General features: G+C 55.1%; 1 protein-coding gene across 5 annotated transcripts in view; it reads left to right on the top strand.

The window, feature by feature from the left end:
* LOC141406856 (probable bifunctional dTTP/UTP pyrophosphatase/methyltransferase protein) overlaps window positions 1-22,119 on the top strand; it is a 49,724-nt gene extending 27,605 nt beyond the window's left edge. The window contains exons 8-13 of one of the 5 annotated variants that reach the window (XR_012429876.1): window positions 504-666; window positions 4,141-4,325; window positions 7,156-7,288; window positions 8,663-8,806; window positions 16,525-17,505; window positions 21,772-22,119. Coding sequence is in view for 3 of the 5 variants with exons in the window: in XM_074029239.1 (XP_073885340.1) it covers window positions 504-666; window positions 4,141-4,325; window positions 7,156-7,288; window positions 8,663-8,806; window positions 17,383-17,505; window positions 21,772-21,992 (969 nt within the window). In the remaining 2 variants the exon portion in view is untranslated. Of the gene's footprint in view, window positions 1-503; window positions 708-4,140; window positions 4,326-7,155; window positions 7,289-7,369; window positions 7,694-7,768; window positions 8,460-8,662; window positions 8,807-16,524; window positions 17,506-21,771 lie in introns of those variants that run through there. The other 4 variants (XR_012429877.1, XM_074029239.1, XM_074029241.1 and 1 more) reach the window with 4 other exon arrangements.
* Window positions 22,120-25,939: the final 3,820 nt, after the last annotated feature.

The following is a 25,939-nucleotide window of genomic DNA, read 5'->3' as shown; positions in this document are numbered from 1 at the left end:
GAGGCCTCTCTCCTGGGCTTGGAGATGCCGTCTTCTCCCTGTGTCCTCACAGGCTCGTCCCTCTGTGTGTGTCTGTGTCCTCATCTCTTCTTATAGGGACCCCAGTCCTATTGGATGAGGCTCCACCCAAATGACCTCATTTTACCTGAATCACTTCTTTCAAACCCTGCCTATGCACACCGTCACATCCTGACCTGAGGGACTGGGGGTATTAGGGGTGCAACATACGGGTTTGGAACTCAGTCCATATCTGCAGCACGTTGATTTTTCTCCCACAGGCTGGTTTTTCTGCATGATGTTCATCGATGTGCTTTTACCTTGTGTACGCCTTGTTTTACAGCTGGAGACTTGATCCTCCAGATCCCCAGCGTTCTCTGTAAAAGGCGGCTCGGTGGCCCCGTCGAATACTTTCGACAACATTGGTCTGCGTCTTTTGGGTCTGCGGGAGTCAAAAGTACTCGGCAAGTGACTTCATGGGTCTCTCTGCACTTGTTTTTTAACAGGCCCTGCTCACTGCTTGCAAGCTGAAGGTGTTCGATTGGTTAAAACGTGAAGCACCCCAGAAGGCGCCAGATATTGCCAGCAAAGTGGACGCCTCTGCCTGTGGAATGGAGAAGCTTCTGGACGTCTGTGCTGCCATGGGGCTCCTGGAGAAGACAGAGCAAGGTGACAGGACCCAGCGGGTTTTGCTCTGACGATCTTTACAGGTAGAAGTCACTGAGGGAAGGTGAGCTGGAGCCCGGGCAGAGCGAGGAAGGAGGGCCAGACCTTCTATCCCTCTGCCCTCGGGAACGCTGCTTTTCCCAGAACGGGGAGAAGCAGAGGGTGAATGAGAGAGGGGGAACAGTGGTGGCCGCGAGCACGCCGGAGAAGCGTGACGTCCTTATGGGCTCCAGTCTCAAAGGGGCTGTATCAGTCCATGTTCTCCTGAGAAACAGAACCCAGTAGGGTGCACACAGACATTAATTTACTTGCTGATTGATGTTTATGGACAGATAAGGTGGGTGGATGGGTAGACAGATACATAGATAGATGATAAATGCATAGATACCTTGATATAGATTGACGATACAGAGATGATAGATACATAGGTGATGGGAAGAATTGATAGATACATAAATGGATGGATGGATGGTAGGTGGATAGATGGATGGGAGGAAGGATGAATGGATGGATGGACAGATGGATCGATCAATGGACAGATGGATGGATGGGAAGGTGGATGGATTGGTGGATCAGTGGATGGGTGGATGGATAGATGGATGGACGGATAGACGGATGGATAAATGAAAGGGTGGGTGGATGGATGGATCAATGAATCGGTGGATGGGTGCATAGATGGGTGGGTAAGTGGATGGATGGGTGGATGGATGAGTGGGTGAGTGGATGGGTGGGTGGATGGATAGATGGATGGATGTGTGGATGGAAGGATGTGTGGAAGGATGTCTCAATGGAGGGATAGATGATTGGATGGGTAGGTAGGTGAATGGATGTGTGGATAGATGGATGAGTGGGCATGTAGATGGGTGGGTGGGTGGGTGGATGGATGGATAGATGGATGGATAAATGAAAGGGTGGGTGGATGGATGGATCGATGAATCGGTGGATGGGTGCATAGATGGGTGGGTAAGTGGATGGATGGGTGGATGGATGAGTGGGTGAGTGGATGGGTGGGTGGATGGATAGATAGATGGATGTGTGGATGGAAGGATGTGTGGATGGATGGGTGGATGATTGGATGGGTACGTGGGTGAATGGATGTGTGGATGGATGGATGAGTGGGCATGCAGATGGGTGGGTGGATGGATGGATGGATACAATGGATAGATAAATGAAAGGATGGGTAGATGGATGGATGGATCAATGAATCGGTGGATGGGTGCATAGATGGGTGGGTAAGTGGATGGATGGGTGGATGGATGAGTGGGTGGGTGGACAGATGGATGGACGGATGGATGGATGAATGGATGCATGTGTGGACTGATGGATGAGTGGGCATGTGGATGGGTGGGTGAATGGATGGATGAGTGGATGGATAGATGCATGGCTGGGTAGATGATTGGGAGTGTGGGTGAACAAATGAGTGGGTGGACGGATGGATGGATGGATGGATGGATGGATGGATGGATGGATGGATGGATGTGTGGATGGATACATGTGTGGATGGATGGATGAGTGGACATGTGGATGGGTGGGTGAATGGATAGATGAGCAGATGGATGGATGCATGGCTGGGTAGATGATTGGGAGTGTGGGTGAACAGATGGGTGGGTGGGTGGACGGATGGATGGATGGATGGATGGATGGATGGATGGATGGATGGGTGGATGGATGGATGGATGAGTGGGTGGGTGGGTGGATGGATGGATGGATGGATGAGTGGGTGGGTGGGTGGATGGATGGATGGATGGATGGATGGATGGATGGGTGGGTGGGTGGGTGGATGGATGGATGGATGGATGGATGGATGGATGGATGGATGGGTGGATGGATGGATGGATGAGTGGGTGGGTGGGTGGATGGATGGATGGATGGATGAGTGGGTGGGTGGGTGGATGGATGGATGGATGGATGGATGGGTGGGTGGGTGGGTGGGTGGATGGATGGATGGATGGATGGATGGATGAGTGGACATGTGGATGGGTGGGTGAATGGATGGATGAGTGGATGGATGGGTGCATGGCTGGGTAGATGATTGGGAGTGTGGGTGAACAGATGGGTGGGTGGGTGGACGGATGGATGGATGGATGGATGGATGGATGGATGGATGGATGGATGGATGGATGGGTGGATGGATGGATGAGTGGGTGGGTGGGTGGATGGATGGATGGATGAGTGGGTGGGTGGGTGGATGGATGGATGGATGGATGGATGGATGGATGGATGGATGAGTGGACATGTGGATGGGTGGGTGAATGGATGGATGAGTGGATGGATGGGTGCATGGCTGGGTAGATGATTGGGAGTGTGGGTGAACAAATGAGTGGGTGGACGGATGATGGATGGATGGATGGATGGATGTGTGGGTGGATGGATGAGTGGATGGATGGGTGCATGGCTGGGTAGATGATTGGGAGTGTGGGTGAACAGATGGGTGGGTGGGTGGACGGGTGGATGAATAGATGTATCGGTGGATCAGTGGATGGGTAGCTGGGTGGGGGAATGGATGGAAGGAGTTGGACAGGCTTGCTTCTGGGGTTTTCAGTGAGCTGGATGAGGCCCACTCACATTTTGGAGGTTCATCTCCTTTCCTTAATGTCAAACCGATGGTAGATGCAAACGCCAGCTTCAGTGCACCTCCACACCCACATCTAGATGGGGGTTTGATTGCGTAACTGGGAACTTAAGTGTGGCCACAACCACGAAGGAAGGATCAGCCTCGTTGGGTAACAGTTACAGCAGTCGACAGCTGGGGCATGGTGGCTATAGTCAGATGGATGATGTTTATTTTATTTTATTTTTGAGACGGAGTCTCGCTCTGTCGCCCAGGCTGGAGTGCTGTGGCGCGATCTCGGCTCACTGCAAGCTCCGCCTCCTGGGTTCACGCCATTCTCCTGCCTCAGCCTCCCGAGTAGCTGGGACTACAGGCGCCCACCACCTCGCCCGGCTAATTTTTTGTATTTTCAGTAGAGACGGGGTTTCACGGTGTTAGCCAGGATGGTGTCGATCTCCTGACCTCGTGATCCGCCCGCCTCCGCCTCCCAAAGTGCTGGGATTACAGGCGTGAGCCACCGCGCCCGGCCGTTGTTGTTGTTTTTGAGATGGTGTCTCGCTCTGTCACCCAGGCTGGAATTTCAGTGGCATGATCTCGGCTCACTGCAACCTCTATCTCCCAGGTTCAAGCCATTCTCCTGCCTCAGCCTCCCGAGGAGCTGGGACCACAGATGCCCGTCACCTCGCCCGGCTAATTTTTTTGTATTTTTAGTAGAGACGGGGTTTCACCGTGTTCGCCAGGATGGTCTCGATCTCCCGACCTCGTGGTCTACCCGCCTCGGCCTCCCAAAGCGCTGGGATGACAGGCGTGAGCCACCGCGCCCGGCCGACGATGCTTATCGTAACATCTCAGTGATGCGTCCCCTACGGTCAGGTTTCCTTGGGTTTCCTCGTTAGGAGGTCACAGGACCGTCCCCGTTTCTTCAGGTTACAGTAACACGGAGACAGCCAACCTTTACCTGGCGTCGGACAGTGAGTACTCTCTGCACGGCTTCATGTTGCAGAACAACGACGTCATCTGGAACCTCTTCACGTACCTGGAGTTTGCCATCCGAGAGGGGAGAAACCAGCACCACAGGGTGCTGGGGAAGAAGGTGGAAGATCTATTCCAGGTATAGCATAACAGCCCCGCACACACCTTTTTCCACCTAGCGTGCATTTTGCTAAAGCACTTTGGCACCCAGCTCACCAGGCACCTTGAGCCATCTGTCTCCGGTCTGACGGATCCCAAAGGCTCGGCTCGTTAAGCCTGGAGACCTTAGTGCCGTGGCCTTTGCGTCCCTCAGCCCGGGAACAGGTGCAAGGTAGACCCTCCTCCACCGTTATCCAGCAGCCGATGAACATAGAATTCCCTGCTAGAAACGGGTCTGAAGGCCACGCACAGGGGCTCGCACCTGTCATCCCAGCACTTTGGGAGGCCGAGTCGGGAGGATGATTTGAGCCCAGGAGTTTGAGACCAGCCTGGGCAACATAGTGAGACCCCATCTCTGCAAAAAAAAAAAAAAAAAAAAAAATTAACGATTAGGCTGGGCACGGTGGCATGAGCCTGTAATCCCAGCTACTTCGGGAGGCCGAGGTGGGTGGGAGGGTCCCTCGAACCCAGGAGGTCGAGGCTGCCGTGTGAGCCGTGCTGCCGCACTCCGGCCCGGGCGACAGAACAAGGCTCTGTCTCAAAAGCAGCAACACAGGAAGGAGCGGGACAGGCTGCGTTAAATGAATGCCCTGGTTTTTTTTTGTTTTCTTTTGTTTTGTTTTTTGCTTCAATGGAATCGACACTTGCTTCTCCGAGACCGCCGTTTGCAAAGCGCTGGCTGCATCCTCTCACCCCTCCTTCCCCTTTCCCCGCCCAGAACCTCTCTGAGGTGGACGCGCGAGACGTTGTGGGGTCCGTGGGGCCTCTGCGGGCGGCGAGGGGGTCTCGGTCTGCAGGGCTGCACCAGACGGGCGTGGGGAGTCTGCTGTGGGCTCGGCCGGCCACGGCCTCATTCCTCCTCGGCAACCTTCGTCCCTATGGCACCGAGCGCCCAGTCAGAGAGCGTGTGTGTGTGCTGCAGAGATGGACCCCAGGGAGCCTGGGCCTTCGTTCCGATGTCAGGGAGAGACACAGACAGACAGACAGAGGGAGACACAGAGAGAGAGACAGGGAGACAGAGACAGAGGGAGACAGAGACAGGGAGATAGAGGGAGACAGAGACAGAGACAGGGAGACTGAGACAGAAAGAGATAGAGATAGAGGGAGACGGGAGACAGTGAGATAGGAAGACAGAGACAGGGAGATAGAGAGATAGAGGGAGACAGAGACAGACAGGCAGAGATGGAGGCAGACAGAGACAGGGAGATAGAGGGAGACAGAGACAGGGAGGCTGAGAGACAGACAGAAAGAGAGATAGAGGGAGACGGGAGACAGTGAGATAGGAAGACAGAGACAGGGAGACAGAGACACAGATAGAGGGAGACAAAGACAGAGAGACAGAGGGAGACACAGAGAGAGAGACAGGCAGACAGAGACAGAGGGAGACAGAGACAGACAGGGAGATAGAGGGAGACAGAGACAGGGAGATAGAGGGAGACAGAGACAGGGAGATAGAGGGAGACAGAGACAGGGAGATAGAGGGAGACAGAGACAGGGAGACTGAGAGACAGAGGGAGACAGAGACAGACAGGGAGATAGAGGGAGACAGAGACAGGGAGACTGAGAGACAGACAGAGATAGAGGGAGACGGGAGACAGTGAGATAGACAGAGACACAGATAGAGGGAGACAAAGACAGAGAGACAGAGGGAGACAGACACAGACAGGCAGAGATGGAGGCAGACAGAGACAGGGAGATAGAGGGAGACAGAAAGAGACAGAGATAGAGGGAGACGGGAGACAGAGAGAGAGACAGTGAGATAGGGAGACAGAAACAAAGAGGGAGACGGAGTAAGAGACAGACAGAGACACAGAGGGAGATGAGAGACAGAGAGACACAGCGAGGGAGGGACACAGGGACAGGGAGCCTTGGAGAGACAGAGATAGAGGCAGATAGAGACAGAAACAGGAGACACAGATAGAGGGAGACAGAGGCGGAGGGAGAGAGAAAGACAGAGACAGAGACAGAAGGAGACAGAGACAGAGAGAGAGAAAGAGGAAGACAGAGACGCACCGAGGGAGACAAACAGAGACAGACAGACAGAGACCAAGGAAGACAGAGTTGGAGAGAGACAAAAGCCAGTGGCGGAGAGAGAAGCCGAGAGGCGTGGCCAGGGGCCCCGAGCCGGCGTGAGCAGCTGGCCTGGGCATCGCAGAGTACACATCCCTAAGCCCCATCATTGCCACCCGCGCAGGGGAGGGCCGGGAGCCCCCGTGGGATTTAGGGAGCCAGGATGGAGCGGGGCCGTCCCGCTGGGAGTCGGGCTCAGAAGCAGCCTCAGCAGGGTTTGCATGCCCTGGCGGGGACAGGGGATGTCCGGGCAAACCCCGGACGCAGCCCCGAGCCAGGATGGGCCTGGGCTCCTCCGGGACCCGGGGTAGGTGCCACCGGGGGGGACGTGGGGGAAGCTCGGAGTGGAGCTTCTCCTCTGCACACCGGAATTCTCGGAGGAGCCCCCTCTGCCACACCGCACCGGCGTGGTGAAGCACGGGCACCCTCCAGGGTGAAAAGCTTGATTGTGAAAAGCCTATTGGGAAACTCAGACGCTTGGAGTTCAGGCTGTGATGCGGACCAAGTGATTCCAAGGAGACGGCCCACCGCTTTGGGGTCCTCCGTCCCCAGCCAGCCCAGCCCCCACAGAGACAGGGGCGCCCAACACAGCTGTGGTGGGAAGTCTCCTCTGCAGCCCAGGCCTGGCTGAGCCCCCACGCCCTGGAGCCCTGCGCTTCGACCCCCGGACCCCCGGGGAGAGGCTGGGCGGACCCTCGGCCCGTGCTCCCTGGCGCCCCTGAGCCCCCGCTGTGTTCCAGGACGCGTACTACCGGAGCCCGGAGACGCAACTGCGGTTCATGCAGGCCATGCACGGCGTGGCAAAGCTGACTGCGCGCCAGGTGGCCACGGCCTTCGATCTGTCCCGCTTCTCCTCCGCCTGCGACGTGGGAGGTGGGTAGCCGCCCCCCCCCCAACCCCTCCAGGGCTCTCCTTCCTTTCGTTGATTAAGCCGCGGGCATCTTCCCTGCTCAGGACACCTGCAAACTGCCTTTTTCCACTGAGAAACCTGACGACGACCTGAATTGGGCCAGGCTGAGTCCCAGATGGTGGGTGGATATTCCCACATTCCAGGAGTCCCCCTACAGACTCTGGGGCCCTCTCTGTTGGCTGCGGAGCTGAGGCAGAGCACCTTGGAGCCGCTGGCTTCCCCTCAGCAAGTCTGATTATATCCTGACTCACCCTCCACCCCACCCCAGCCCTGGACAGTGGGTGGAGCAGTAGACACGTTCCCAAGGGGTGCTGGGGGATCAGGGGCCTGGGATGATTCTCACACCATCCGCTTACATTTCCCCAACCTCGGAATGCCTCTCCTCCTTGTGGTCCAGAGTGGCTGCTGTAGCACCAGCCATTGTGTCTATATCCCCATGGCAGGAAGGAGAAGGGAGAAGTACAGCCCCCACCTCTGGGCTGGAAGGATTTCCCTGCAGGTCTGTGCCCCCACACGTGGCCCAGAGTGGCTGCTGTAGCACCGGCCATTGTATCTATATCCCTGTGGCAGGAAGGAGAAGAGTGGAGTACAGCCCCCACTTCTGGGCTGGAAGGATTTCCCTGCAGGTCTGTGCCCCCACACGTGGCCCAGAGTGGCTGCTGTAGCACTGGCCATTGTGTATACATCCCCACGGCAGGAAGGAGAAGGGAGGAGTACAGCCTACACCCCTGGGCTGGAAGGATTTCCCTGCAGGTCTGTGCCCCCACACGTGGCCCAGAGTGGCTGCTGTAGCACCAGCCATTGTGTCTATATCCCCATGGCAGGAAGGAGAAGAGTGGAGTACAGCCCCTACCCCTGGGCTGGAAGGATTTCCCTGCAGGTCTGTGCCCCCACACGTGGCCCAGAGTGGCTGCTGTAGCACCGGCCATCGTGTATACATCCCCACGGCAGGAAGGAGAAGGGAGGAGTACAGAGTACACCCCTGGGCTGGAAGGATTTCCCTGCAGGTCTGTGCCCCCACACGTGGCCCAGAGTGGCTGCTGTTGCACCGACCATCGTGTCTATATCCCCATGGCAGGAAGGAGAAGGGAGGAGTACAGCCCCCACCTCTGGGCTGGAAGGATTTCCCTGCAGGTCTGTGCCCCCTCACTCACCTGCTTGCACAGTCTTCTCTGGGACCCCAGCAAACTCCCCACCACTGGCTTTCCCTTCCAGCATGGGTCTCAGTGCCATGCCCTCGAACATGACTTCTGCCCCGGTTGAGCTTGGGAGAATTGTCAGCGTTCCGTAGGCACCAGGACGACCTGGCCGCAGAGCGTGTATTTGCTTCCCCGCAGGCTGCACAGGTGCACTGGCCCGAGAGCTGGCCCGCGAGTACCCTCGTCTCCAGGTGACTGTGTTTGACCTCCCTGACGTCGTCGAGCTGGCCGTCCACTTCCAGCCCGCCGGACCACAGGCGGCGCAGATCCACTTTGCAGCAGGTGAGCCTTCCTCGCGTTCGCCCTGCCAACGTTTTCCAGGCTCCGTCATCTCTTTCCAGACAGAGTGCGTGGCTGTGCGTGTACCCGTGTTTCTGCGTGGGCGCTTCTATGGTGGGTGTCTGTGTGCATACATGACTGTGTGCTGTGCGTGTGTGTGTGCATCTGTCTGCCTGTGTGTGTGGTATGCCCTTGGGCGTGTCTGTGCGTGAGAACGTGTGTGTGCGTGTGTGTCTGCATCCGCACGTGTGTGTGTACGTCTCTGGTGTGTGGTTGCATATGTTTCTGTGAGAGGTTGTGTGTGTGTCTGTGTGGATATATGTGTGCATGTCTGTGTGTCTGCGTCTGTGTGCATGTTGTGTGCCGATGGGTGTCTGTTTGTATATATGACTGCTGGGGTTGTGTGTGCATGTGCGTGTCTGTGGGCATGTCTGTGTGTCTGCATCGGTGTGCATGGTGTGTCTGTGGGTGTCTGTGTGCATATGTGATGGCTGTGCTTGTGTGTGTGGTATGTCTGTGTGTGTGTGTGTGTGTGTGTGCGTGAGACTGTGTGTGTCTGTGTCTGCGTGTGTGTGCACGTCTCTGTGGTGTGTGGTTGCATATGTTTCTGTGAGGGTATGTGTGTGCACCTGTGTGGATATAGGTGTGCATGTCTGTGTGTGCGTCTGTGCCCATCTGTGTCTGCGTCTGTGTGCATGCTGCGTGCTGGTGGGTGTCTGTGTGTGCATGTCTGTGTGTGTGTGTGTGTGCATGCTGCGTGCCGGTGGGTGTCTGTGTGTGCATGTCTGTGTGTGTGTGTGCATGCTGCGTGCCGGTGGGTGTCTGTGTGCGCATGCTGTGTGCCGGTGGGTGTCTGTGTGTGCATGCTGCGTGCCGGTGGGTGTCTGTGTGTGCATGTCTGTGTGTGTGTGTGCATGCTGCGTGCCGGTGGGTGTCTGTGTGTGCATGTCTGTGTGTGTGTGTGCATGCTGCGTGCCGGTGGGTGTCTGTGTGCGCATGCTGTGTGCCGGTGGGTGTCTGTGTGTGCATGCTGCGTGCCGGTGGGTGTCTGTGTGTGCATGTCTGTGTGTGTGTGTGCATGCTGCGTGCCGGTGGGTGTCTGTGTGTGCATGTCTGTGTGTGTGTGTGCATGCTGCGTGCCGGTGGGTGTCTGTGTGTGCATGTCTGTGTCTGTGTGTGCATGCTGCGTGCCGGTGGGTGTCTGTGTGTGCATGTCTGTGTCTGTGTGTGCATGCTGCGTGCCGGTGGGTGTCTGTGTGTGCATGTCTGTGTGTGTGTGTGCATGCTGCGTGCCGGTGGGTGTCTGTGTGTGCATGTCTGTGTGTGTGTGTGCATGCTGCGTGCCGGTGGGTGTCTGTGTGTGCATGTCTGTGTGTGTGTGTGCATGCTGCGTGCCGGTGGGTGTCTGTGTGTGCATGTCTGTGTGTGTGTGTGCATGCTGCGTGCCGGTGGGTGTCTGTGTGTGCATGTCTGTGTGTGTGTGTGCATGCTGCGTGCCGGTGGGTGTCTGTGTGTGCATGTCTGTGTGTGTGTGTGCATGCTGTGTGCCGGTGGGTGTCTGTGTGTGCATGTCTCTGTGTGTGTGTGTGCATGCTGTGTGCCGGTGGGTGTCTGTGTGCATATGTGACTGCTGTGGCTGTGTGTGTCTGTGTCTCCGTGTGCATATGTGTGTGCATGTCTGTGTGTCTCCGTCTGTGTGCATGGTGTGTGTCGGTGTCTGTGTGCATATGTGTCTGCTGTGCTTGTGTGCGTGTCTGTGTCTGTGTTTGTGTCTGTGTGTAGTATGTCCTTGTGTGTGTGTCTGTGTCCACGTGTGTGTGTGTCCACGTGTGTGTGCACGTCTCTGTGGTGTGTGTGTGTGTCTCTGAGGGTATATGTGTCTGCGTGTCTGTGTGGGCATATGTGTGCATGTCTGTGTGTGTGTGTCTCTGTGTGCCCGTCTGTGCGTCTGTGCATGTCACTGCTGTGCTTGTACATCAGTGTGTGCATGTGTGTCTGTGTGTGCATGTATGTGTGTGGTATGTCCTTGCATGCATGTCTGTGCATGAGAATGTCTGTGTGTCTGCGTCTGCGTCTGTGTGTGTGCAACTCTCTGTGGTGTGTGCTTGCATACGTGTCTGTGAGGGTATGTGTTTCTGTGTGTCTGTGTGTACATGTCTGTGTGTGTGTCTGCATCTGCGTGCGTGTGTGTGCCTGTCGCTGTATCTGTGTCTGTGTGCCCATCTGTGCATGTGTCTGCATCTGTGTGCATGTGTGTGCCTGTCTGTTGGTGTGTCTCTGTGTCCGTGTGTCTGTGTGCCCATCTGTGCATGTGTCTGCGTCCGTGTGCGTGTGTGTGCCTGTCTGTTGGTGTGTCTCTGTGTGTCCGTGTGTCTCCGTGCCCATCTGTGCATGTGTCTGCATCCGTGTGCGTGTGCCTGTCGCTGTGTCTGTGTCTCCGTGCCCATCTGTGCATGTGTCTGCATCTGTGTGTGTGTGTCTGTGTGCCCATCTGTGCATGTGTCTGCATCTGTGTGTGTCTGTGTGCCCATCCGTGCATGTGTCTGCATCTGTGTGTGTGTGTCTGTGTGCCCATCTGTGCATGTGTCTGCATCTGTGTGTGTGTGTGTGTCTGTGTGCCCATCTGTGCATGTGTCTGCATCTGTGTGTGTGTGTGTGTGTGTGCCCATCCGTGCATGTGTCTGCATCTGTGTGTGTGTGTGCCCATCCGTGCATGTGTCTGCATCTGTGTGTGTGTGTCTGTGTGCCCATCTGTGCATGTGTCTGCATCTGTGTGTGTGTGTGTGTCTGTGTGCCCATCTGTGCATGTGTCTGCATCTGTGTGTGTGTGTGTGTCTGTGTGCCCATCCGTGCATGTGTCTGCATCTGTGTGTGTGTGTGTGTCTGTGTGCCCATCTGTGCATGTGTCTGCATCTGTGTGTGTGTGTGTGTCTGTGTGCCCATCCGTGCATGTGTCTGCATCTGTGCATGTGTCTGCATCTGTGTGTGTGTGTCTGTGTGCCCATCTGTGCATGTGTCTGCATCTGTGTGTGTGTGTCTGTGTGCCCATCCGTGCATGTGTCTGCATCTGTGCATGTGTCTGCATCTGTGTGTCTGTGTGCCCATCCGTGCATGTGTCTGCATCTGTGTGTGTGTGTCTGTGTGCCCATCTGTGCATGTGTCTGCATCTGTGTGTGTGTGTGTCTGTGTGCCCATCTGTGCATGTGTCTGCATCTGTGTGTGTGTGTGTCTGTGTGCCCATCTGTGCATGTGTCTGCATCTGTGTGTGTGTGTCTGTGTGCCCATCCGTGCATGTGTCTGCATCTGTGTGTGTCTGTGTGTGCCCATCCGTGCATGTGTCTGCATCTGTGTGTGTCTGTGTGCCCATCCGTGCATGTGTCTGCATCTGTGTGTGTGTGTGTGTCTGTGTGCCCATCTGTGCATGTGTCTGCATCTGTGTGTGTGTGTGTGTCTGTGTGCCCATCTGTGCATGTGTCTGCATCTGTGTGTGTGTGTGTGTGTCTGTGTGCCCATCTGTGCATGTGTCTGCATCTGTGTGTGTGTGTGTGTCTGTGTGCCCATCTGTGCATGTGTCTGCATCTGTGTGTGTGTGTGTGTGTCTGTGTGCCCATCTGTGCATGTGTCTGCATCTGTGTGTGTGTGTGTGTCTGTGTGCCCATCTGTGCATGTGTCTGCATCTGTGTGTGTGTGTGTGTGTCTGTGTGCCCATCTGTGCATGTGTCTGCATCTGTGTGTGTGTGTGTGTCTGTGTGCCCATCTGTGCATGTGTCTGCATCTGTGTGTCTGTGTGCCCATCCGTGCATGTGTCTGCATCTGTGTGTGTGTGTCTGTGTGCCCATCTGTGCATGTGTCTGCATCTGTGTGTGTGTCTGTGTGCCCATCTGTGCATGTGTCTGCATCTGTGTGTGTGTGTGTGTCTGTGTGCCCATCTGTGCATGTGTCTGCATCTGTGTGTCTGTGTGCCCATCCGTGCATGTGTCTGCATCTGTGTGTGTGTGTCTGTGTGCCCATCTGTGCATGTGTCTGCATCTGTGTGTGTGTGTGTGTGTCTGTGTGCCCATCTGTGCATGTGTCTGCATCTGTGTGTGTGTGTGTGTCTGTGTGCCCATCTGTGCATGTGTCTGCATCTGTGTGTGTGTGTGTGTGTCTGTGTGCCCATCTGTGCATGTGTCTGCATCTGTGTGTGTGTGTGTGTCTGTGTGCCCATCTGTGCATGTGTCTGCATCTGTGTGTCTGTGTGCCCATCCGTGCATGTGTCTGCATCTGTGTGTGTGTGTCTGTGTGCCCATCTGTGCATGTGTCTGCATCTGTGTGTGTGTCTGTGTGCCCATCTGTGCATGTGTCTGCATCTGTGTGTGTGTGTGTGTCTGTGTGCCCATCTGTGCATGTGTCTGCATCTGTGTGTGTGTGTGCCCATCCGTGCATGTGTCTGCATCTGTGTGTGTGTGTCTGTGTGCCCATCTGTGCATGTGTCTGCATCTGTGTGTGTGTGTGTGTGTCTGTGTGCCCATCTGTGCATGTGTCTGCATCTGTGTGTGTGTGTGCCCATCCGTGCATGTGTCTGCATCTGTGTGTGTGTGTGCCCATCCGTGCATGTGTCTGCATCTGTGTGTGTGTGTCTGTGTGCCCATCTGTGCATGTGTCTGCATCTGTGTGTGTGTGTGTGTGTCTGTGTGCCCATCTGTGCATGTGTCTGCATCTGTGTGTGTGTGTGTGTCTGTGTGCCCATCCGTGCATGTGTCTGCATCTGTGTGTGTCTGTGTGTGCCCATCCGTGCATGTGTCTGCATCTGTGTGTGTCTGTGTGCCCATCCATGCATGTGTCTGCATCTGTGTGTGTGTGTGTGTCTGTGTGCCCATCTGTGCATGTGTCTGCATCTGTGTGTGTGTGTGTGTCTGTGTGCCCATCTGTGCATGTGTCTGCATCTGTGTGTGTGTGTCTGTGTGCCCATCCGTGCATGTGTCTGCATCTGTGTGTGTGTGTCTGTGTGCCCATCTGTGCATGTGTCTGCATCTGTGTGTGTGTGTGTGTCTGTGTGCCCATCTGTGCATGTGTCTGCATCTGTGTGTGTGTGTGTGTGTGTGCGCCCATCCGTGCATGTGTCTGCATCTGTGTGTGTGTGTCTGTGTGCCCATCCGTGCATGTGTCTGCATCTGTGTGTGTGTGTCTGTGTGCCCATCCGTGCATGTGTCTGCATCTGTGTGTGTGTGTGTGTGTGCCCATCTGTGCATGTGTCTGCATCTGTGTGTCTGTGTGCCCATCCGTGCATGTGTCTGCATCTGTGTGTGTGTGTCTGTGTGCCCATCCGTGCATGTGTCTGCATCTGTGCATGTGTCTGCATCTGTGTGTGTGTGTCTGTGTGCCCATCTGTGCATGTGTCTGCATCTGTGTGTGTGTGTCTGTGTGCCCATCTGTGCATGTGTCTGCATCTGTGTGTGTGTGTCTGTGTGCCCATCCGTGCATGTGTCTGCATCTGTGCATGTGTCTGCATCTGTGTGTCTGTGTGCCCATCCGTGCATGTGTCTGCATCTGTGTGTGTGTGTCTGTGTGCCCATCTGTGCATGTGTCTGCATCTGTGTGTGTGTGTGTCTGTGTGCCCATCTGTGCATGTGTCTGCATCTGTGTGTGTGTGTGTCTGTGTGCCCATCTGTGCATGTGTCTGCATCTGTGTGTGTGTGTCTGTGTGCCCATCCGTGCATGTGTCTGCATCTGTGTGTGTCTGTGTGTGCCCATCCGTGCATGTGTCTGCATCTGTGTGTGTCTGTGTGCCCATCCGTGCATGTGTCTGCATCTGTGTGTGTGTGTGTGTCTGTGTGCCCATCTGTGCATGTGTCTGCATCTGTGTGTGTGTGTGTGTCTGTGTGCCCATCTGTGCATGTGTCTGCGTCTGAGTGTGTCTATGTGGGCCTGTCAGTGTATCTCTGTATGTCCGTGCTTGTGTGTGTGTGTGCATGTCTTTCTGGTGTGTGCTTGCATGTGTGCCTTTGTGTCTGCAGGACTGTACGTCTGTGCATTTGGATGGGTGTATGTGTGCGTGCCTGTGTGTCTGCGTCCGTGGGTGTGCCTGTGCGTGCCTGTGTGTCTACCCCCGTGGGTATGCCTGTGCGTGTCTGTGTGTGGGTCCAGAGAGACACGAGGGCATCTCCAAACAGGTGGATGAGACCGGGTGCGCTGGCTCACACCTGTCATCCCAGCACTTTAGAGAGGCCGAGGCGGGAGGATCACCTGAGGTCAGGAGTTCGAGACCAGCCTGACCAACATGGTGAAACCCCGTCTCTACTAATAATACAAAAACCAGCCGGGCGAGGTGGCGGGCGCCTGTAGTCCCAGCTGCTCGGGAGGTTGAGGCAGGAGAATCGCTTGAACCCAGGGGGAGGCGGAGGTTGCAGTGAGCCGAGATCGCGCCACTGCACTCCAGTCTGGGCAACAGAGCGAAACTCCATCTCAAAAAAGAAAAAAAAAAAAAAAACGAGACACCTGACATGCCGTAATTCAGTACCATCCTACTGCGGCCAGGCCTGCAGGCACAGGTGCTGGGGACCTCCATGCCCCTCCACTGGAGGTTTCTGGATACTTTTTTTTTTTCTGAGACGGAGACTCGCTCTGTGGCCCAGGCTGGAGTACAGTGTCCGGATCTCAGCTCACTGCAAGCTCCGCCTCCCGGGTTCACGCCATTCTCCTGCCTCAGCCTCCCCAGTAGCTGGGACTACAGGCGCCGCCACCTCGCCCGGCTAATTTTTTGTCATTTTGGTGGAGACGGGGTTTTACCGTGTTGACCAGGCTGGTCTCGAACTCCTGATCTCAGGTGATCTGCCTGCCTCGGCCTCCCAAAGTGCTGGGATTACACCCCGCCCAGCCGGAAATGCTAAAGTTTAAAATCATGAGCCCTGAAAGAGCACCTTCTCCTCAGGGCTGGGGGAAAGCAGCTCAGACTTCCCACCACACACCCTCCCGCCCCTTCTTTCCCCTCATGCAACTCGCAGCTTGCTTGCTTGCTTGGCTGTGGTTCATATTTGCTGGACACAGCAGGGTTAGCCATCAGTCAATACAAACACTTCTGTGATCATCCGCAGGTGCACACCAGCACACGGTAGCTACGGGGTTTCCCGGGGTGACTGGAACAAACTAGCCCAAGCGGGGGCCTCACAACTTCCAAAACCACAGGAATTTATCCTCTCCCAGTCCTGGAGACCAGAGTCTGAGATCAAGACATCTCAGGGCTGGGAGGCTCCTTCCTGCCTCTCCCACCTCCTGGGGGCTCCAGGCGTCCCCGGGCTTGTGGCCGCATCACTCCAATCTCTGCCTCTGTCTCCACATGGCCTCCTCCTCTGTGTCTGTGTCTCCTCTTCTGTCTCTTACAAGGACACCTGTCATTCCATTTAGAGCTGAGCTAATCCTGGGTGATCTCATCTCAAGATACTCAACAGAATGACACCCGCAGAGACCTTCTTTCTAAATGAGATTCTATTCACAAGTCTGCGGGTTAGGACATGGACAGATCTTTTGAGGTCACCATCCCAACCCACTGCAATTGTGTTTGGTTCTTTCTGGAGCCTCTAGGGGAGGCTCCTTCCTGCCTCTCCCAGCTCCTGGGGGCTCCAGGCGTCCCTGGGCTTGTGGCCGCATCACTCCAGTCTCTGCCTCTGTCTCCACGTGGCCGCCTCCTCTGTGTCTGTGTCTCCTCTTCTGTCTCTTAGAAGAACACCTGTCATTGCATTTAGGGGACACCCTATTCCAGGATGATTGCATCTTGAAATTCTGCACTCAATGACATCCAGAGAGACCCTATTTCCAGATAAGTTCCCATTCCCAGTGACCGAGAGTCGGCACCTGAATGTATCTTTTAAGGGGACGCCATTCACCGCACTCCAGCAGACCATCTTTTAATTTCAGCAATCATAGAGGGGCGTGCCGCTACACGCACCCCCCTGCAGGCAACCCTTCCGGGGTGCCTGAATCGGGATCGCCAGGGAAGGCCCCGCTGTTGCCCACTCCCTAGCAGTGCGGCCCCGACGCTCCCTGGCTGAGAGACACCCATTTGCCCTGACTCTGCCTGCCTCGCCCAGGTGGTGCCTCTGAATTTCCTTTTTTCCTCCCTTGCCTTTTTTTTTTTTGTCAGCCGGGCTGGAGTGCACTGGCGTGATCTCAGCTCACTGCAGCCTCCGCCTCCCGGGTTCAAGCGATTCTCCTGCCTCAGCCTCCCGAGTAGCTGGAATTACAGGCACCCACTACCCCCGTCCAGCTAATTTGTATTTTTAGTAGAGCTACGGCTTCGCCATGCTGCTCAGGCTGGTCTCGAACTCCTGAGCTCAATCTGCCTACCTCAGGCTCCGAAACTGCTGAGATTACAGGTGTGAGCCGCCGTGCCCGGCCTTTTCTCGGCCGGAGTCTAACCGCACGCCCGTGGCATCGCTAACCAGCTCCTCTGTTCAAGTACCCATGGGGATATACTCATTCCTGCCCACACCCCTCTCTTCTCCATCCCTGATTTAGGATGTGGGTGGCCGTCCGAGGATCTGTCCGGGGAGGACTGCTTCTCCCATACCTGACGGACGTGTCGCCTTTTGTCTTTAAACCAGGTGATTTTTTCAGGGACCCCCTCCCCAGCGCTGAGCTATATGTCCTGTGCCGGATCCTGCACAACTGGTCAGACGACAAAGTCCACAAGTTACTCAGCAAGGTCGCCGAGAGCTGCAAGCCAGGTGAGAGCCCGTCGTCACGTTCACTCTTTTTGTTAAGACGTAGTTTTCGGTTCAAGTTTTACAAGGCGGCCGGGCGCGGTGGCTCACACCTGTCATCCCAGCACTTTGGGAGGCTGAGGCTGGTGGATCACCTGAGGTCAGGAGTTCGAGACCCGCCTGGCCAACATAGTGAAACCCCGTCTCTACTGAAAATACAAAACTTAGGCAGGCGTGGTGGCGGGCGCCTGTAATCCCGGGTCCTTAGGAGGCTGAGGCAGGAGAATCGCTTGAACCCAGGAGGTGGAGATTGCAGTGAGCCGAGATTGCGCCACTACACTCTAGCCTGGGTGACAGAGTGAGATTCTGTATCAAAAAAAGAACAGCAAAAAAAGAACTGGCTTATGTGATTTTTGGAGGTTGGCAAGTCCAGCGTCTGGATGAGAGGCCCGCGACATTGTGGAGGATAAATCCGCTGTATTTAAAGCTGGCCAATGTGGTCAGGTGCAGTGACTCACACCTATCATGCCTGCACTTAGGGAGGCCAAGGTGGGCAGATCACCTGAGGTCGGGGGTTTGAGGCCAGCCTGGCCAACATGGTGAAACCCCGTCTCTACTAAAAATATAAAAAAATTAGCCGGGCATGATAGCAGGCACCTGTAATCCCAGCTACTCGGGAGGCTGAGGCAGGAGAATCGCTGGAACCTGCAGACGGAGGTTGCAGTGAGCCGAGACGGTGCCACTGCACTCCAGCCTGGGCAACAGAGCGAGACTCCATCTCAAAAAAAAAAAAAGAAAATCCTAAAGAGAAAATATATTTACCATTATGAAGTTGAAGTGGCTCATCCTAAAGGTCTTCATTCTTGTTGTCTTCACACTGAGGAGGCTGCAGAGGAGGAGGAAGCCGTGGGCTGCTCTTGCTGTCTCAGGGGTGGCCGAGGCAGAGGGAAATCCGTGAGGGCAGTTTAGAGCCGTGTTGCTCAAGGCTCAGCTGGATCGAAACTGTGTGTTTATACACAGGCACACACACACACACACACACACCACGCACCCTCTCGGCTCAAAGCCTTCGTATCAGGTTTCTCCCGTTCCCCCAGCCTGCTCCTGGAGCCGGGTGGGGCTGCTGGAACCCCAGGCTCCAGGGGTATCGGATTTCCACAATGGAAGGACACGGCCCTGAGGGAATCTGGTGGGCGTTCAGGCTCCCTCAGAGTTCACAGTTGCTGCTGCAGTGAGAATTCCTAGAATATTTGCAGAGAACACTTAATTACCTTAACAGAGCCGGCCAGGACTCCTCATAGGTTCAGCTGGTCAAGAGACTTCCATCCTTTTCTCTCTCCCTCTCCCTCTTTCTCCGTCTTTCTCTGTGTATCTATCTTTTTTTTTTTTTTTTGAGACGGAGTCTCGCTCTGTCACCCAGGCTGGAGTGCAGTGGCCGGATCTCAGCTCACTGCAAGCTGCGCCTCCCGGGTTCCCGCCATTCTCCTGCCTCAGCCTCCCGAGTAGGCACGTGCCACCACGCCCGGCTAATTTTGCATTTTTAATAGAGACGGGGTTTCACCATGTTGGTCAGGCTGGTCTTGAACTCCCAACAGGTGATCCACTCACCTGGGACTCCCAAAGTCCTGGGATTACAGGCGTGAGCCACTTTGCCCGGCTCTCTTTATATATATATATATTTTTTGAGACGAGGTCTCATTTTGCTGCCCAGGCTGGTGTGCAGTGGTGCAGTCACAGCTCACTGCAGCCTTGACCTCCTAGGCTCAAGCTATCCTCCCACCTTAGCCTCCCGAGTAGCTGTGAGTACACGCATGCATCACCATGCCCAGCTAATTTTTTTCAAAAGTTTTCTTTTGTGAGGCCGGGCGCCATGGCTCACACCTGTCATCCCAGCACCTTGGGAGGCCGAAGCCAGCAGGCTACGAGGTCAGGAGTTTGAGACCAGCCTGAGCAATAGGGTGAAACTCCATCTCTACTAAAAACACAAAACTTAGCCAGGCATGGTGGCGGGCGTCTATACTCCCAGCTACTCAGGAGGCTGAGGCAGGAGAATCGCTTGAACCCAGAAGGTGGAGGTTGCAGTGAGCCGAGATCACGCCACTGCACTCCAGCCTGGGCGACAGAGCGAGAGTCTCAAAAAAAAATAACCAAAAAGTTTTCTGTGGAGATGGGAGTCTCTCTCTGTCACCCAGGCTGAAGGGCAATGGTGTCATCATAGTTCACTGCAGCCTTGACCACCTGAGCTCAAGCAATCTTCCTTCCTCAGCCTCCCCAGTACCTGGGAGTACAGGCATATATTACCATGCCCTGCTACTTTTTTAAAATTTTTTTTGTAGAAATGGGATCTTGCTATGTTGCCCAGGCTACTCCCAAACTCCTGGGCTCAAGCGATCCTCCTGCCTTGGCCTCCCCAAATGCTGGGGTTAAAAGATGCTCGAGCCACTGCACCTGGCCTGTCTCTCTTTCTCTCCCGCTTCCTCTCTGTCTTCTCCTCTCTGTGACTTTTTATGTATCTCATCTATCATCAGTCTGTTTCTCCTCTCTCCTCTTTTCTCCCTTCCTTCCTTATCTGTCTTCTGTCTCTTCCTCCCTCTCCTCACCCTGCCTCTGTCTCTTTTTATACTTCTATCATCATCCTTTTTTAAAAAAAAATCCTTTTTAAAAAATAAAATAAAATAGAGACCAGATCTCACTATGTTGCTCGAGTTGGTTTCAAATTCCTGGGCTCAAACCATCCTCCCACCTCAGCCTCCCAAAGTGCTGGGATTACAGGCGTGAGCCACTGCACCTGGACTTCTAACAGTGATCCGTCAGCTATCTGTCATCTGTCTATCATTTATTATCTATCTATCCATCCATCCATTCATCTACCTACCGATCATCTACCATCTATTCATCTATCCATCCATCTCATCCATCTATCTATCCATTCATCTATTTGCCCATCATCTACCATCTATTCATCTATCCATCCATCTCATCCATGCATCCATCTATCCATCCATTCATCTACCTACCCATCATCTACCATCTGTTCATCTATCCATCCATCTCATCCATGCATCCAACTATCCATCCATTCATCTATCTGCCCATCATCTACCATCTATTCATCTATCCATCCATCTCATCCATGCATCCAACTATCCATCCATTCATCTATCTGCCCATCATCTACCATCTATTCATCTATCCATCCATCTCATCCATGCATCCAACTATCCATCCATTCATCTATCTGCCCATCATCTACCATCTATTCATCTATCCATCCATCTCATCCATGCATCCATCTATCCATCCATTCATCTACCTGCCCATCATCTACCATCTATTCATCTATCCATCCATCTCATCCATGCATGCATCCATCCATCCATCTGCCCATCTACCATCTGTTCGTCTATCCATCCATCTCATCCATGCATCCAACTATCCATCCATTCATCTATCTGCCCATCATCTACCATCTGTTCACCCATCCATCCATCTCATCCATGCATCCATCCACCCATTCATCTGCCCATCATGTACCATCTGTTCACCCATCCATCCATCTCATCCATGCATCCATCCACCCATTCATCTGCCCATCATCTATCATCTGTTCACCCATCCATCCATCTCATCCATGCATCCATCCATCCATTCATCTATCTGCCCATCATCTACCATCTATTCACCCATCCGTCCATCTCATCCATGCATCCATCCATCCATTCATCTATCTGCCCATCATCTACCATCTATTCACCCATCCATCCATCTCATCTATGCATCCATCCATCCATCTGCCCATCATCTACCATCTGTTCACCCATCCGTCCATCTCATCCATGCATCCATCCATCCATTCATCTATCTGCCCATCATCTACCATCTATTCACCCATCCATCCATCTCATCCATGCATTCATCTATCCATCCATCTACCTACCTACCTACCCATCATCTACCATCTATTCACCCATCCATCCATCCATCTCATCCATGCAACCATCTATCCATCCATTCATCTACCTACCCATCATCTACCATCTGTTCATCCATCCATCCAGGAGAACTGGAACGGACCCAGGTGATGCATCCATCTATCCACCCATCTTTCGATCTAATCTCCTTCTCCGTCTGTCCGCCCTGCATCGTCTCTGTCTCACTCCCCTCCCCTCCCTGTGTAAGGGTTCTCGGCAGCCTCTGCTCACAGCTCTGAGCTCCCATTGCCCGCTGTGTCCCCCTGAAGGATCCCCGCCTGGCTGGCCAGGACTCCAGCTCTCTGCTCTCCCCCCCCAGGGGCCGGCCTGCTGCTGGTGGAGACGCTCCTGGATGAGGAGAAGAGGGAGGCGCAGGGTGGCCTGATACAGTCGCTGAACACGCTGGTGCAGACTGAGGGCAGGGAGCGGAGCAGAGGCGAGTACCAGTGCTTGCTGGAGCTGCACGGCTTCCACCAGGTGCAGGTGGTGCACTTGGAGGGTGTCCTGGATGCCATGTTGGCCACCAGAGTGGCCCCCTGAAGCCCAGGCAGCGTGTTCATTATAGGGACGTCCTCCCCCAGGCTGCAGGTGGACCACCTGGTCCCCAAGTACATAGGACAGTCACATAGGAGCGTGCAGTCGTGGCTGAATAAAGAAAGCAAAAGTCTGTCCATGGCTCCTCTGTGAGAGTTCTTGATGAGGGAAGAGGCTGCATTTGGGGAGAAGGGAACAGAGGGTGCATTAGGGGAGGAGGGGATGGAGGCAGCATTTGAGGAGGAGGGGAAGGAGGCTGCATTTGGGGAGGAGGGGATGGAGGCTGCATTTGGGGAGGACGGGATGGAGGCTGCATTTGGGGAGGAGGGGATGGAGGCTGCATCTGAGGAGGAGGGGAAGGAGGCTGCATTTGGGGAGGAGGGGATGGAGGCTGCATTTGGGGAGGACGGGATGGAGGCTGCATTTGGGGAGGAGGGGATGGAGGCTGCATCTGAGGAGGAGGGGAAGGAGGCTGCATTTGGGGAGGGGGATGGAGGCTGCATTTGAGGAGGAGGGGAAGGAGGCTGCATTCGGGGAGGAGGGGAAGGAGGCTGCATTTGGGGAGGAGGGGATGGAGGCTGCATTTGGGAAGGAGGGGAAGGAGGCTGCATTCGCAGAGGAGGGAGATGGAGGCTGCATTCGGGGAGGAGGGGATGGAGGCTGCATTTGGGGAGGAGGGGATGGAGGCTGCATTTGGGGAGGAGGGGATGGAGGCTGCATCTGAGGAGGAGGGGAAGGAGGCTGCATTTGGGGAGGAGGGGATGGAGGCTGCATTTGGGGAGGAGGGGATGGAGGCTGCATTTGGGGAGGAGGGGATGGAGGCTGCATTCACAGAGGAGGGAGATGGAGGCTGCATTTGGGGAGGAGGGGATGGAGGCTGCATTTGGGGAGGAGGGGAAGGAGGCTGCATTCGGGAAGGAGGGGACGGAGGCTGCATTTGGGGAGGAGGGGAAGGAGGCTGCATTTGGGGAGGGGGGACAGAGGCTGCATTTTGGGAGAGGGGATGGAGGCTGCATTTGGGGAAGAGGAGGAAAAGGAGGCTGCATTCGGGAAGGAGGGGACGGAGGCTGTACTGCGGGAGGAAAGGAAGGAGGTTGCATTTTTGGAGGAGATGGAGGCTGCATTCAGGGAGGAGGGGAAGGAGGCTGCATTTAGGGAGGGGGGTACAGAGGCTGCATTTGGGGAGGAGGAGGGGAAGGAGGCTCCATTGGGGGAGAAGGAGAAGGAGGTTGCATTTCTGGAGGAGATGAAGACTGCATTCAGGGAGGAGGGGACGGAGGGACAGCAGGGAGGACCGTTCAGCCCGGCGGACGTCCTGGGAGCCAGCAGCCTTCCAGAGTAGCCGGTGGGGACTCGCGGGGAGGGTGGTGGGGACGGGGCTTTCTCACGGCTGCTACGAGGGTGCCGTCCACCAGGCAGGGCCTTGGTCCTTCTCCGCACCCCAGCCTGCATCTTCCCACCTTCCCCACGATTTCCAGTGTGTCTCCTCTGTGGGAGCACCGTCGCTGCCGCTCACCCCCGGACGCCCACAGGCCACAGAGTGGCAGTTCTCCGGGCAGGTTCCGTGTCTCCTGTCTTGGTGTAGAGACTGTCACGAGCGGGACCTCCCCAGCCCCTCCTGCAGGGCTGAAATGCGTCTGTAAAACACCCGCTCCCCGAGTCCAGGCAGGCCAGACTCACACCTGCCCTGCGAGGACCTCCTGGGCACACAGTCACTGCGGCTGTAGGGAGCCCGGCGAATCCACATTTCCCCCGTGCTCCACTCCCAGTTCCTGCTGCCGGGCTGTGTCCCGACCCTCAGACCTCAGTTGGCCCTGTGGGGCCCACACAGCCCCCTTTCCTCCCTAGCCCCTCCGGGAACAGCTGGGCCAACCTGGGGCTGGGCTGGGGCGGAGCCCCTCAAACCACAGCCTTGACCTCCAGGAGCACCGAGGTTCAGGCATGATCTGAAAAGCGGGGAGAACCGGAGCAGGCCCAGGTGATGTTTTTAGGGCAGACACACCCACAGCTTTCCCGTTCCCGGGCTGGGCGTCCGTCTGCGTGATATTTCAGCTGTTTTCCTTTTTTTTTTTGAGTCATAGAGTCTCGCCCTGTCGCCCAGGCTGGGGTGCAGTGGCCGTATCTCAGCTCACTGCAAGCTCCGCCTCCCGGGTTCACGCCATTCTCCTGCCTCAGCCTCCCGAGTAGCTGGGACTACAGGCACCCGCCACCTCGCCCGGCTAGTTTTTTGTATTTTTTCTTTAGTAGAGATGGGGTTTCACCGGGTTAGCCAGGATGGTCTCGATCTCCGGACCTCGTGATCCACCCGTCTCGGCCTCCCAAAGTGCTGGGATGACAGGCTTGAGCCACCGCGCCCGGCCGGTTTTCCTTTTTTTGAGACGGAGTCTGGAGTTTCGCTCTTGCTGCCCAGACTGGAGTGCAATAGTGCGATCTCGGCTCACCGCACCCTCCACCTCCTGGGCGGCCTATTTCAAGGTGCCCGCTGGACAGGTGGGTGTGTGCTTTTCTGCAGTGGTCACGCGTGATCGCAACACCCAAGTCACAAGCTGCTGCACCCTTACTGTTGCCTGGCATCACAAAAGAATGTGTAGGTTGCTTTGTGCTTTAAGAAAACAGCTGAAATAGGCTGGGTGCAGTGGCTCACACCTGTCATCCCAGCACTGTAGGAGGCCGAGGAAGATAGATCACTTGAGGTCAGGAATTTGAGACCAGCCTGGCCAACATGGTGAAACCCTGTCTCTACAGAAAATAACAAAAATCAGCCGGGCGTGGTGGCGGGTGCCTGTCATCCCAGCTACTGGGTGGGAGGCTGAGGCAGGAGAATCGCTTTAACCTGGGAAGCGGAGATTGCGGTGAGCCACGATTGTGCCATTGTACTCCAGCCTGGGCAACGAGAGCGAAACTCCATCTCAAAAAAAAGAAAAGAAAAAGAAGAAAAAAGAAAACAGCTGAAATCGGCTGGGTGCAGTGGCTCACGCTTGTAATCCCAGCACTTTGGGAGGCCGAGGCGGGTGGATCCCCTGAGGTCAGAAATTTGAGACCAGCCTGGGCAACATGGTGAAACCCTGTCTCTACAGAAAATACAAAAATCAGCTGGGCGTGGTGGCGGGTGCCTGTCATCCCAGCTACTGGGGGGAGGCTGACGCAGGAGAATCGCTTGAAACCAGTAGGCAGAGGTTGCGGTGAGCGGAGATCGTGCCACTGCACTCCAGCCTGGGCGACAGAGCAAGACTCCGTCTTAAACAAATAAAAAAAAGAAAACAAAACTGATTTCTGTATATTTTATGTAACATAAATTATGTGTTCTATAAATTCTGTAAATGATGCGTTCTATCCATATACAGGTATGTGTGTAGAGGTGTGTGTATTCAGGTGTGTATACGTACATACACACCGACCTGCACACACACACACACACACAGATACGGTCATACGTGTCACTGAACGACACGGACCTGTTTTGAGAAATGCGTCCTTCGGCAATTCTCTTTGTGTGCACATCACGGGGTGTGCTCACACATACCGCCGTGGCACACACAGCCTGCTACTCACCTGGGCTGTGTGGCAGGACCCCGGGCTCCCGGCCTGCTACTCACCTGGGCTGCATGGCAGGACCCCAAGCTCCCGGCCTGCTACTCACCTGGGCTGCATGGCAGGACCCCAAGCTCCCGGCCTGCTACTCACCTGAGTGTGCCGAGTGCCGTAGGCTGCTATAACACAACGGTGTTTGTATGTCTACAAATAAAGACACAGGAAAACTACAGTATTACCATCTCCTGGGACTTCTGATGTCTACGAAGGCCGTTGTTGACTGAGGGAACGTTACCAGGCACGCGTGACTGTGTGTGATTCTGGACAGACTCTGTTTTTTTTTTTTTTTCTTTTTTGAGACAGAATCTCGCTCTGTCGCCCAGGCTGGAGTGCAATGGCGCGACCTCGGCTCACTGCAACCT

The sequence above is a fragment of the Macaca fascicularis genome, chromosome X (genome assembly GCF_037993035.2).
Source record: "Macaca fascicularis isolate 582-1 chromosome X, T2T-MFA8v1.1".
Taxonomy (NCBI): domain Eukaryota; kingdom Metazoa; phylum Chordata; class Mammalia; order Primates; family Cercopithecidae; genus Macaca; species Macaca fascicularis.
This window is presented reverse-complemented; position numbering and strand designations above follow the sequence as displayed.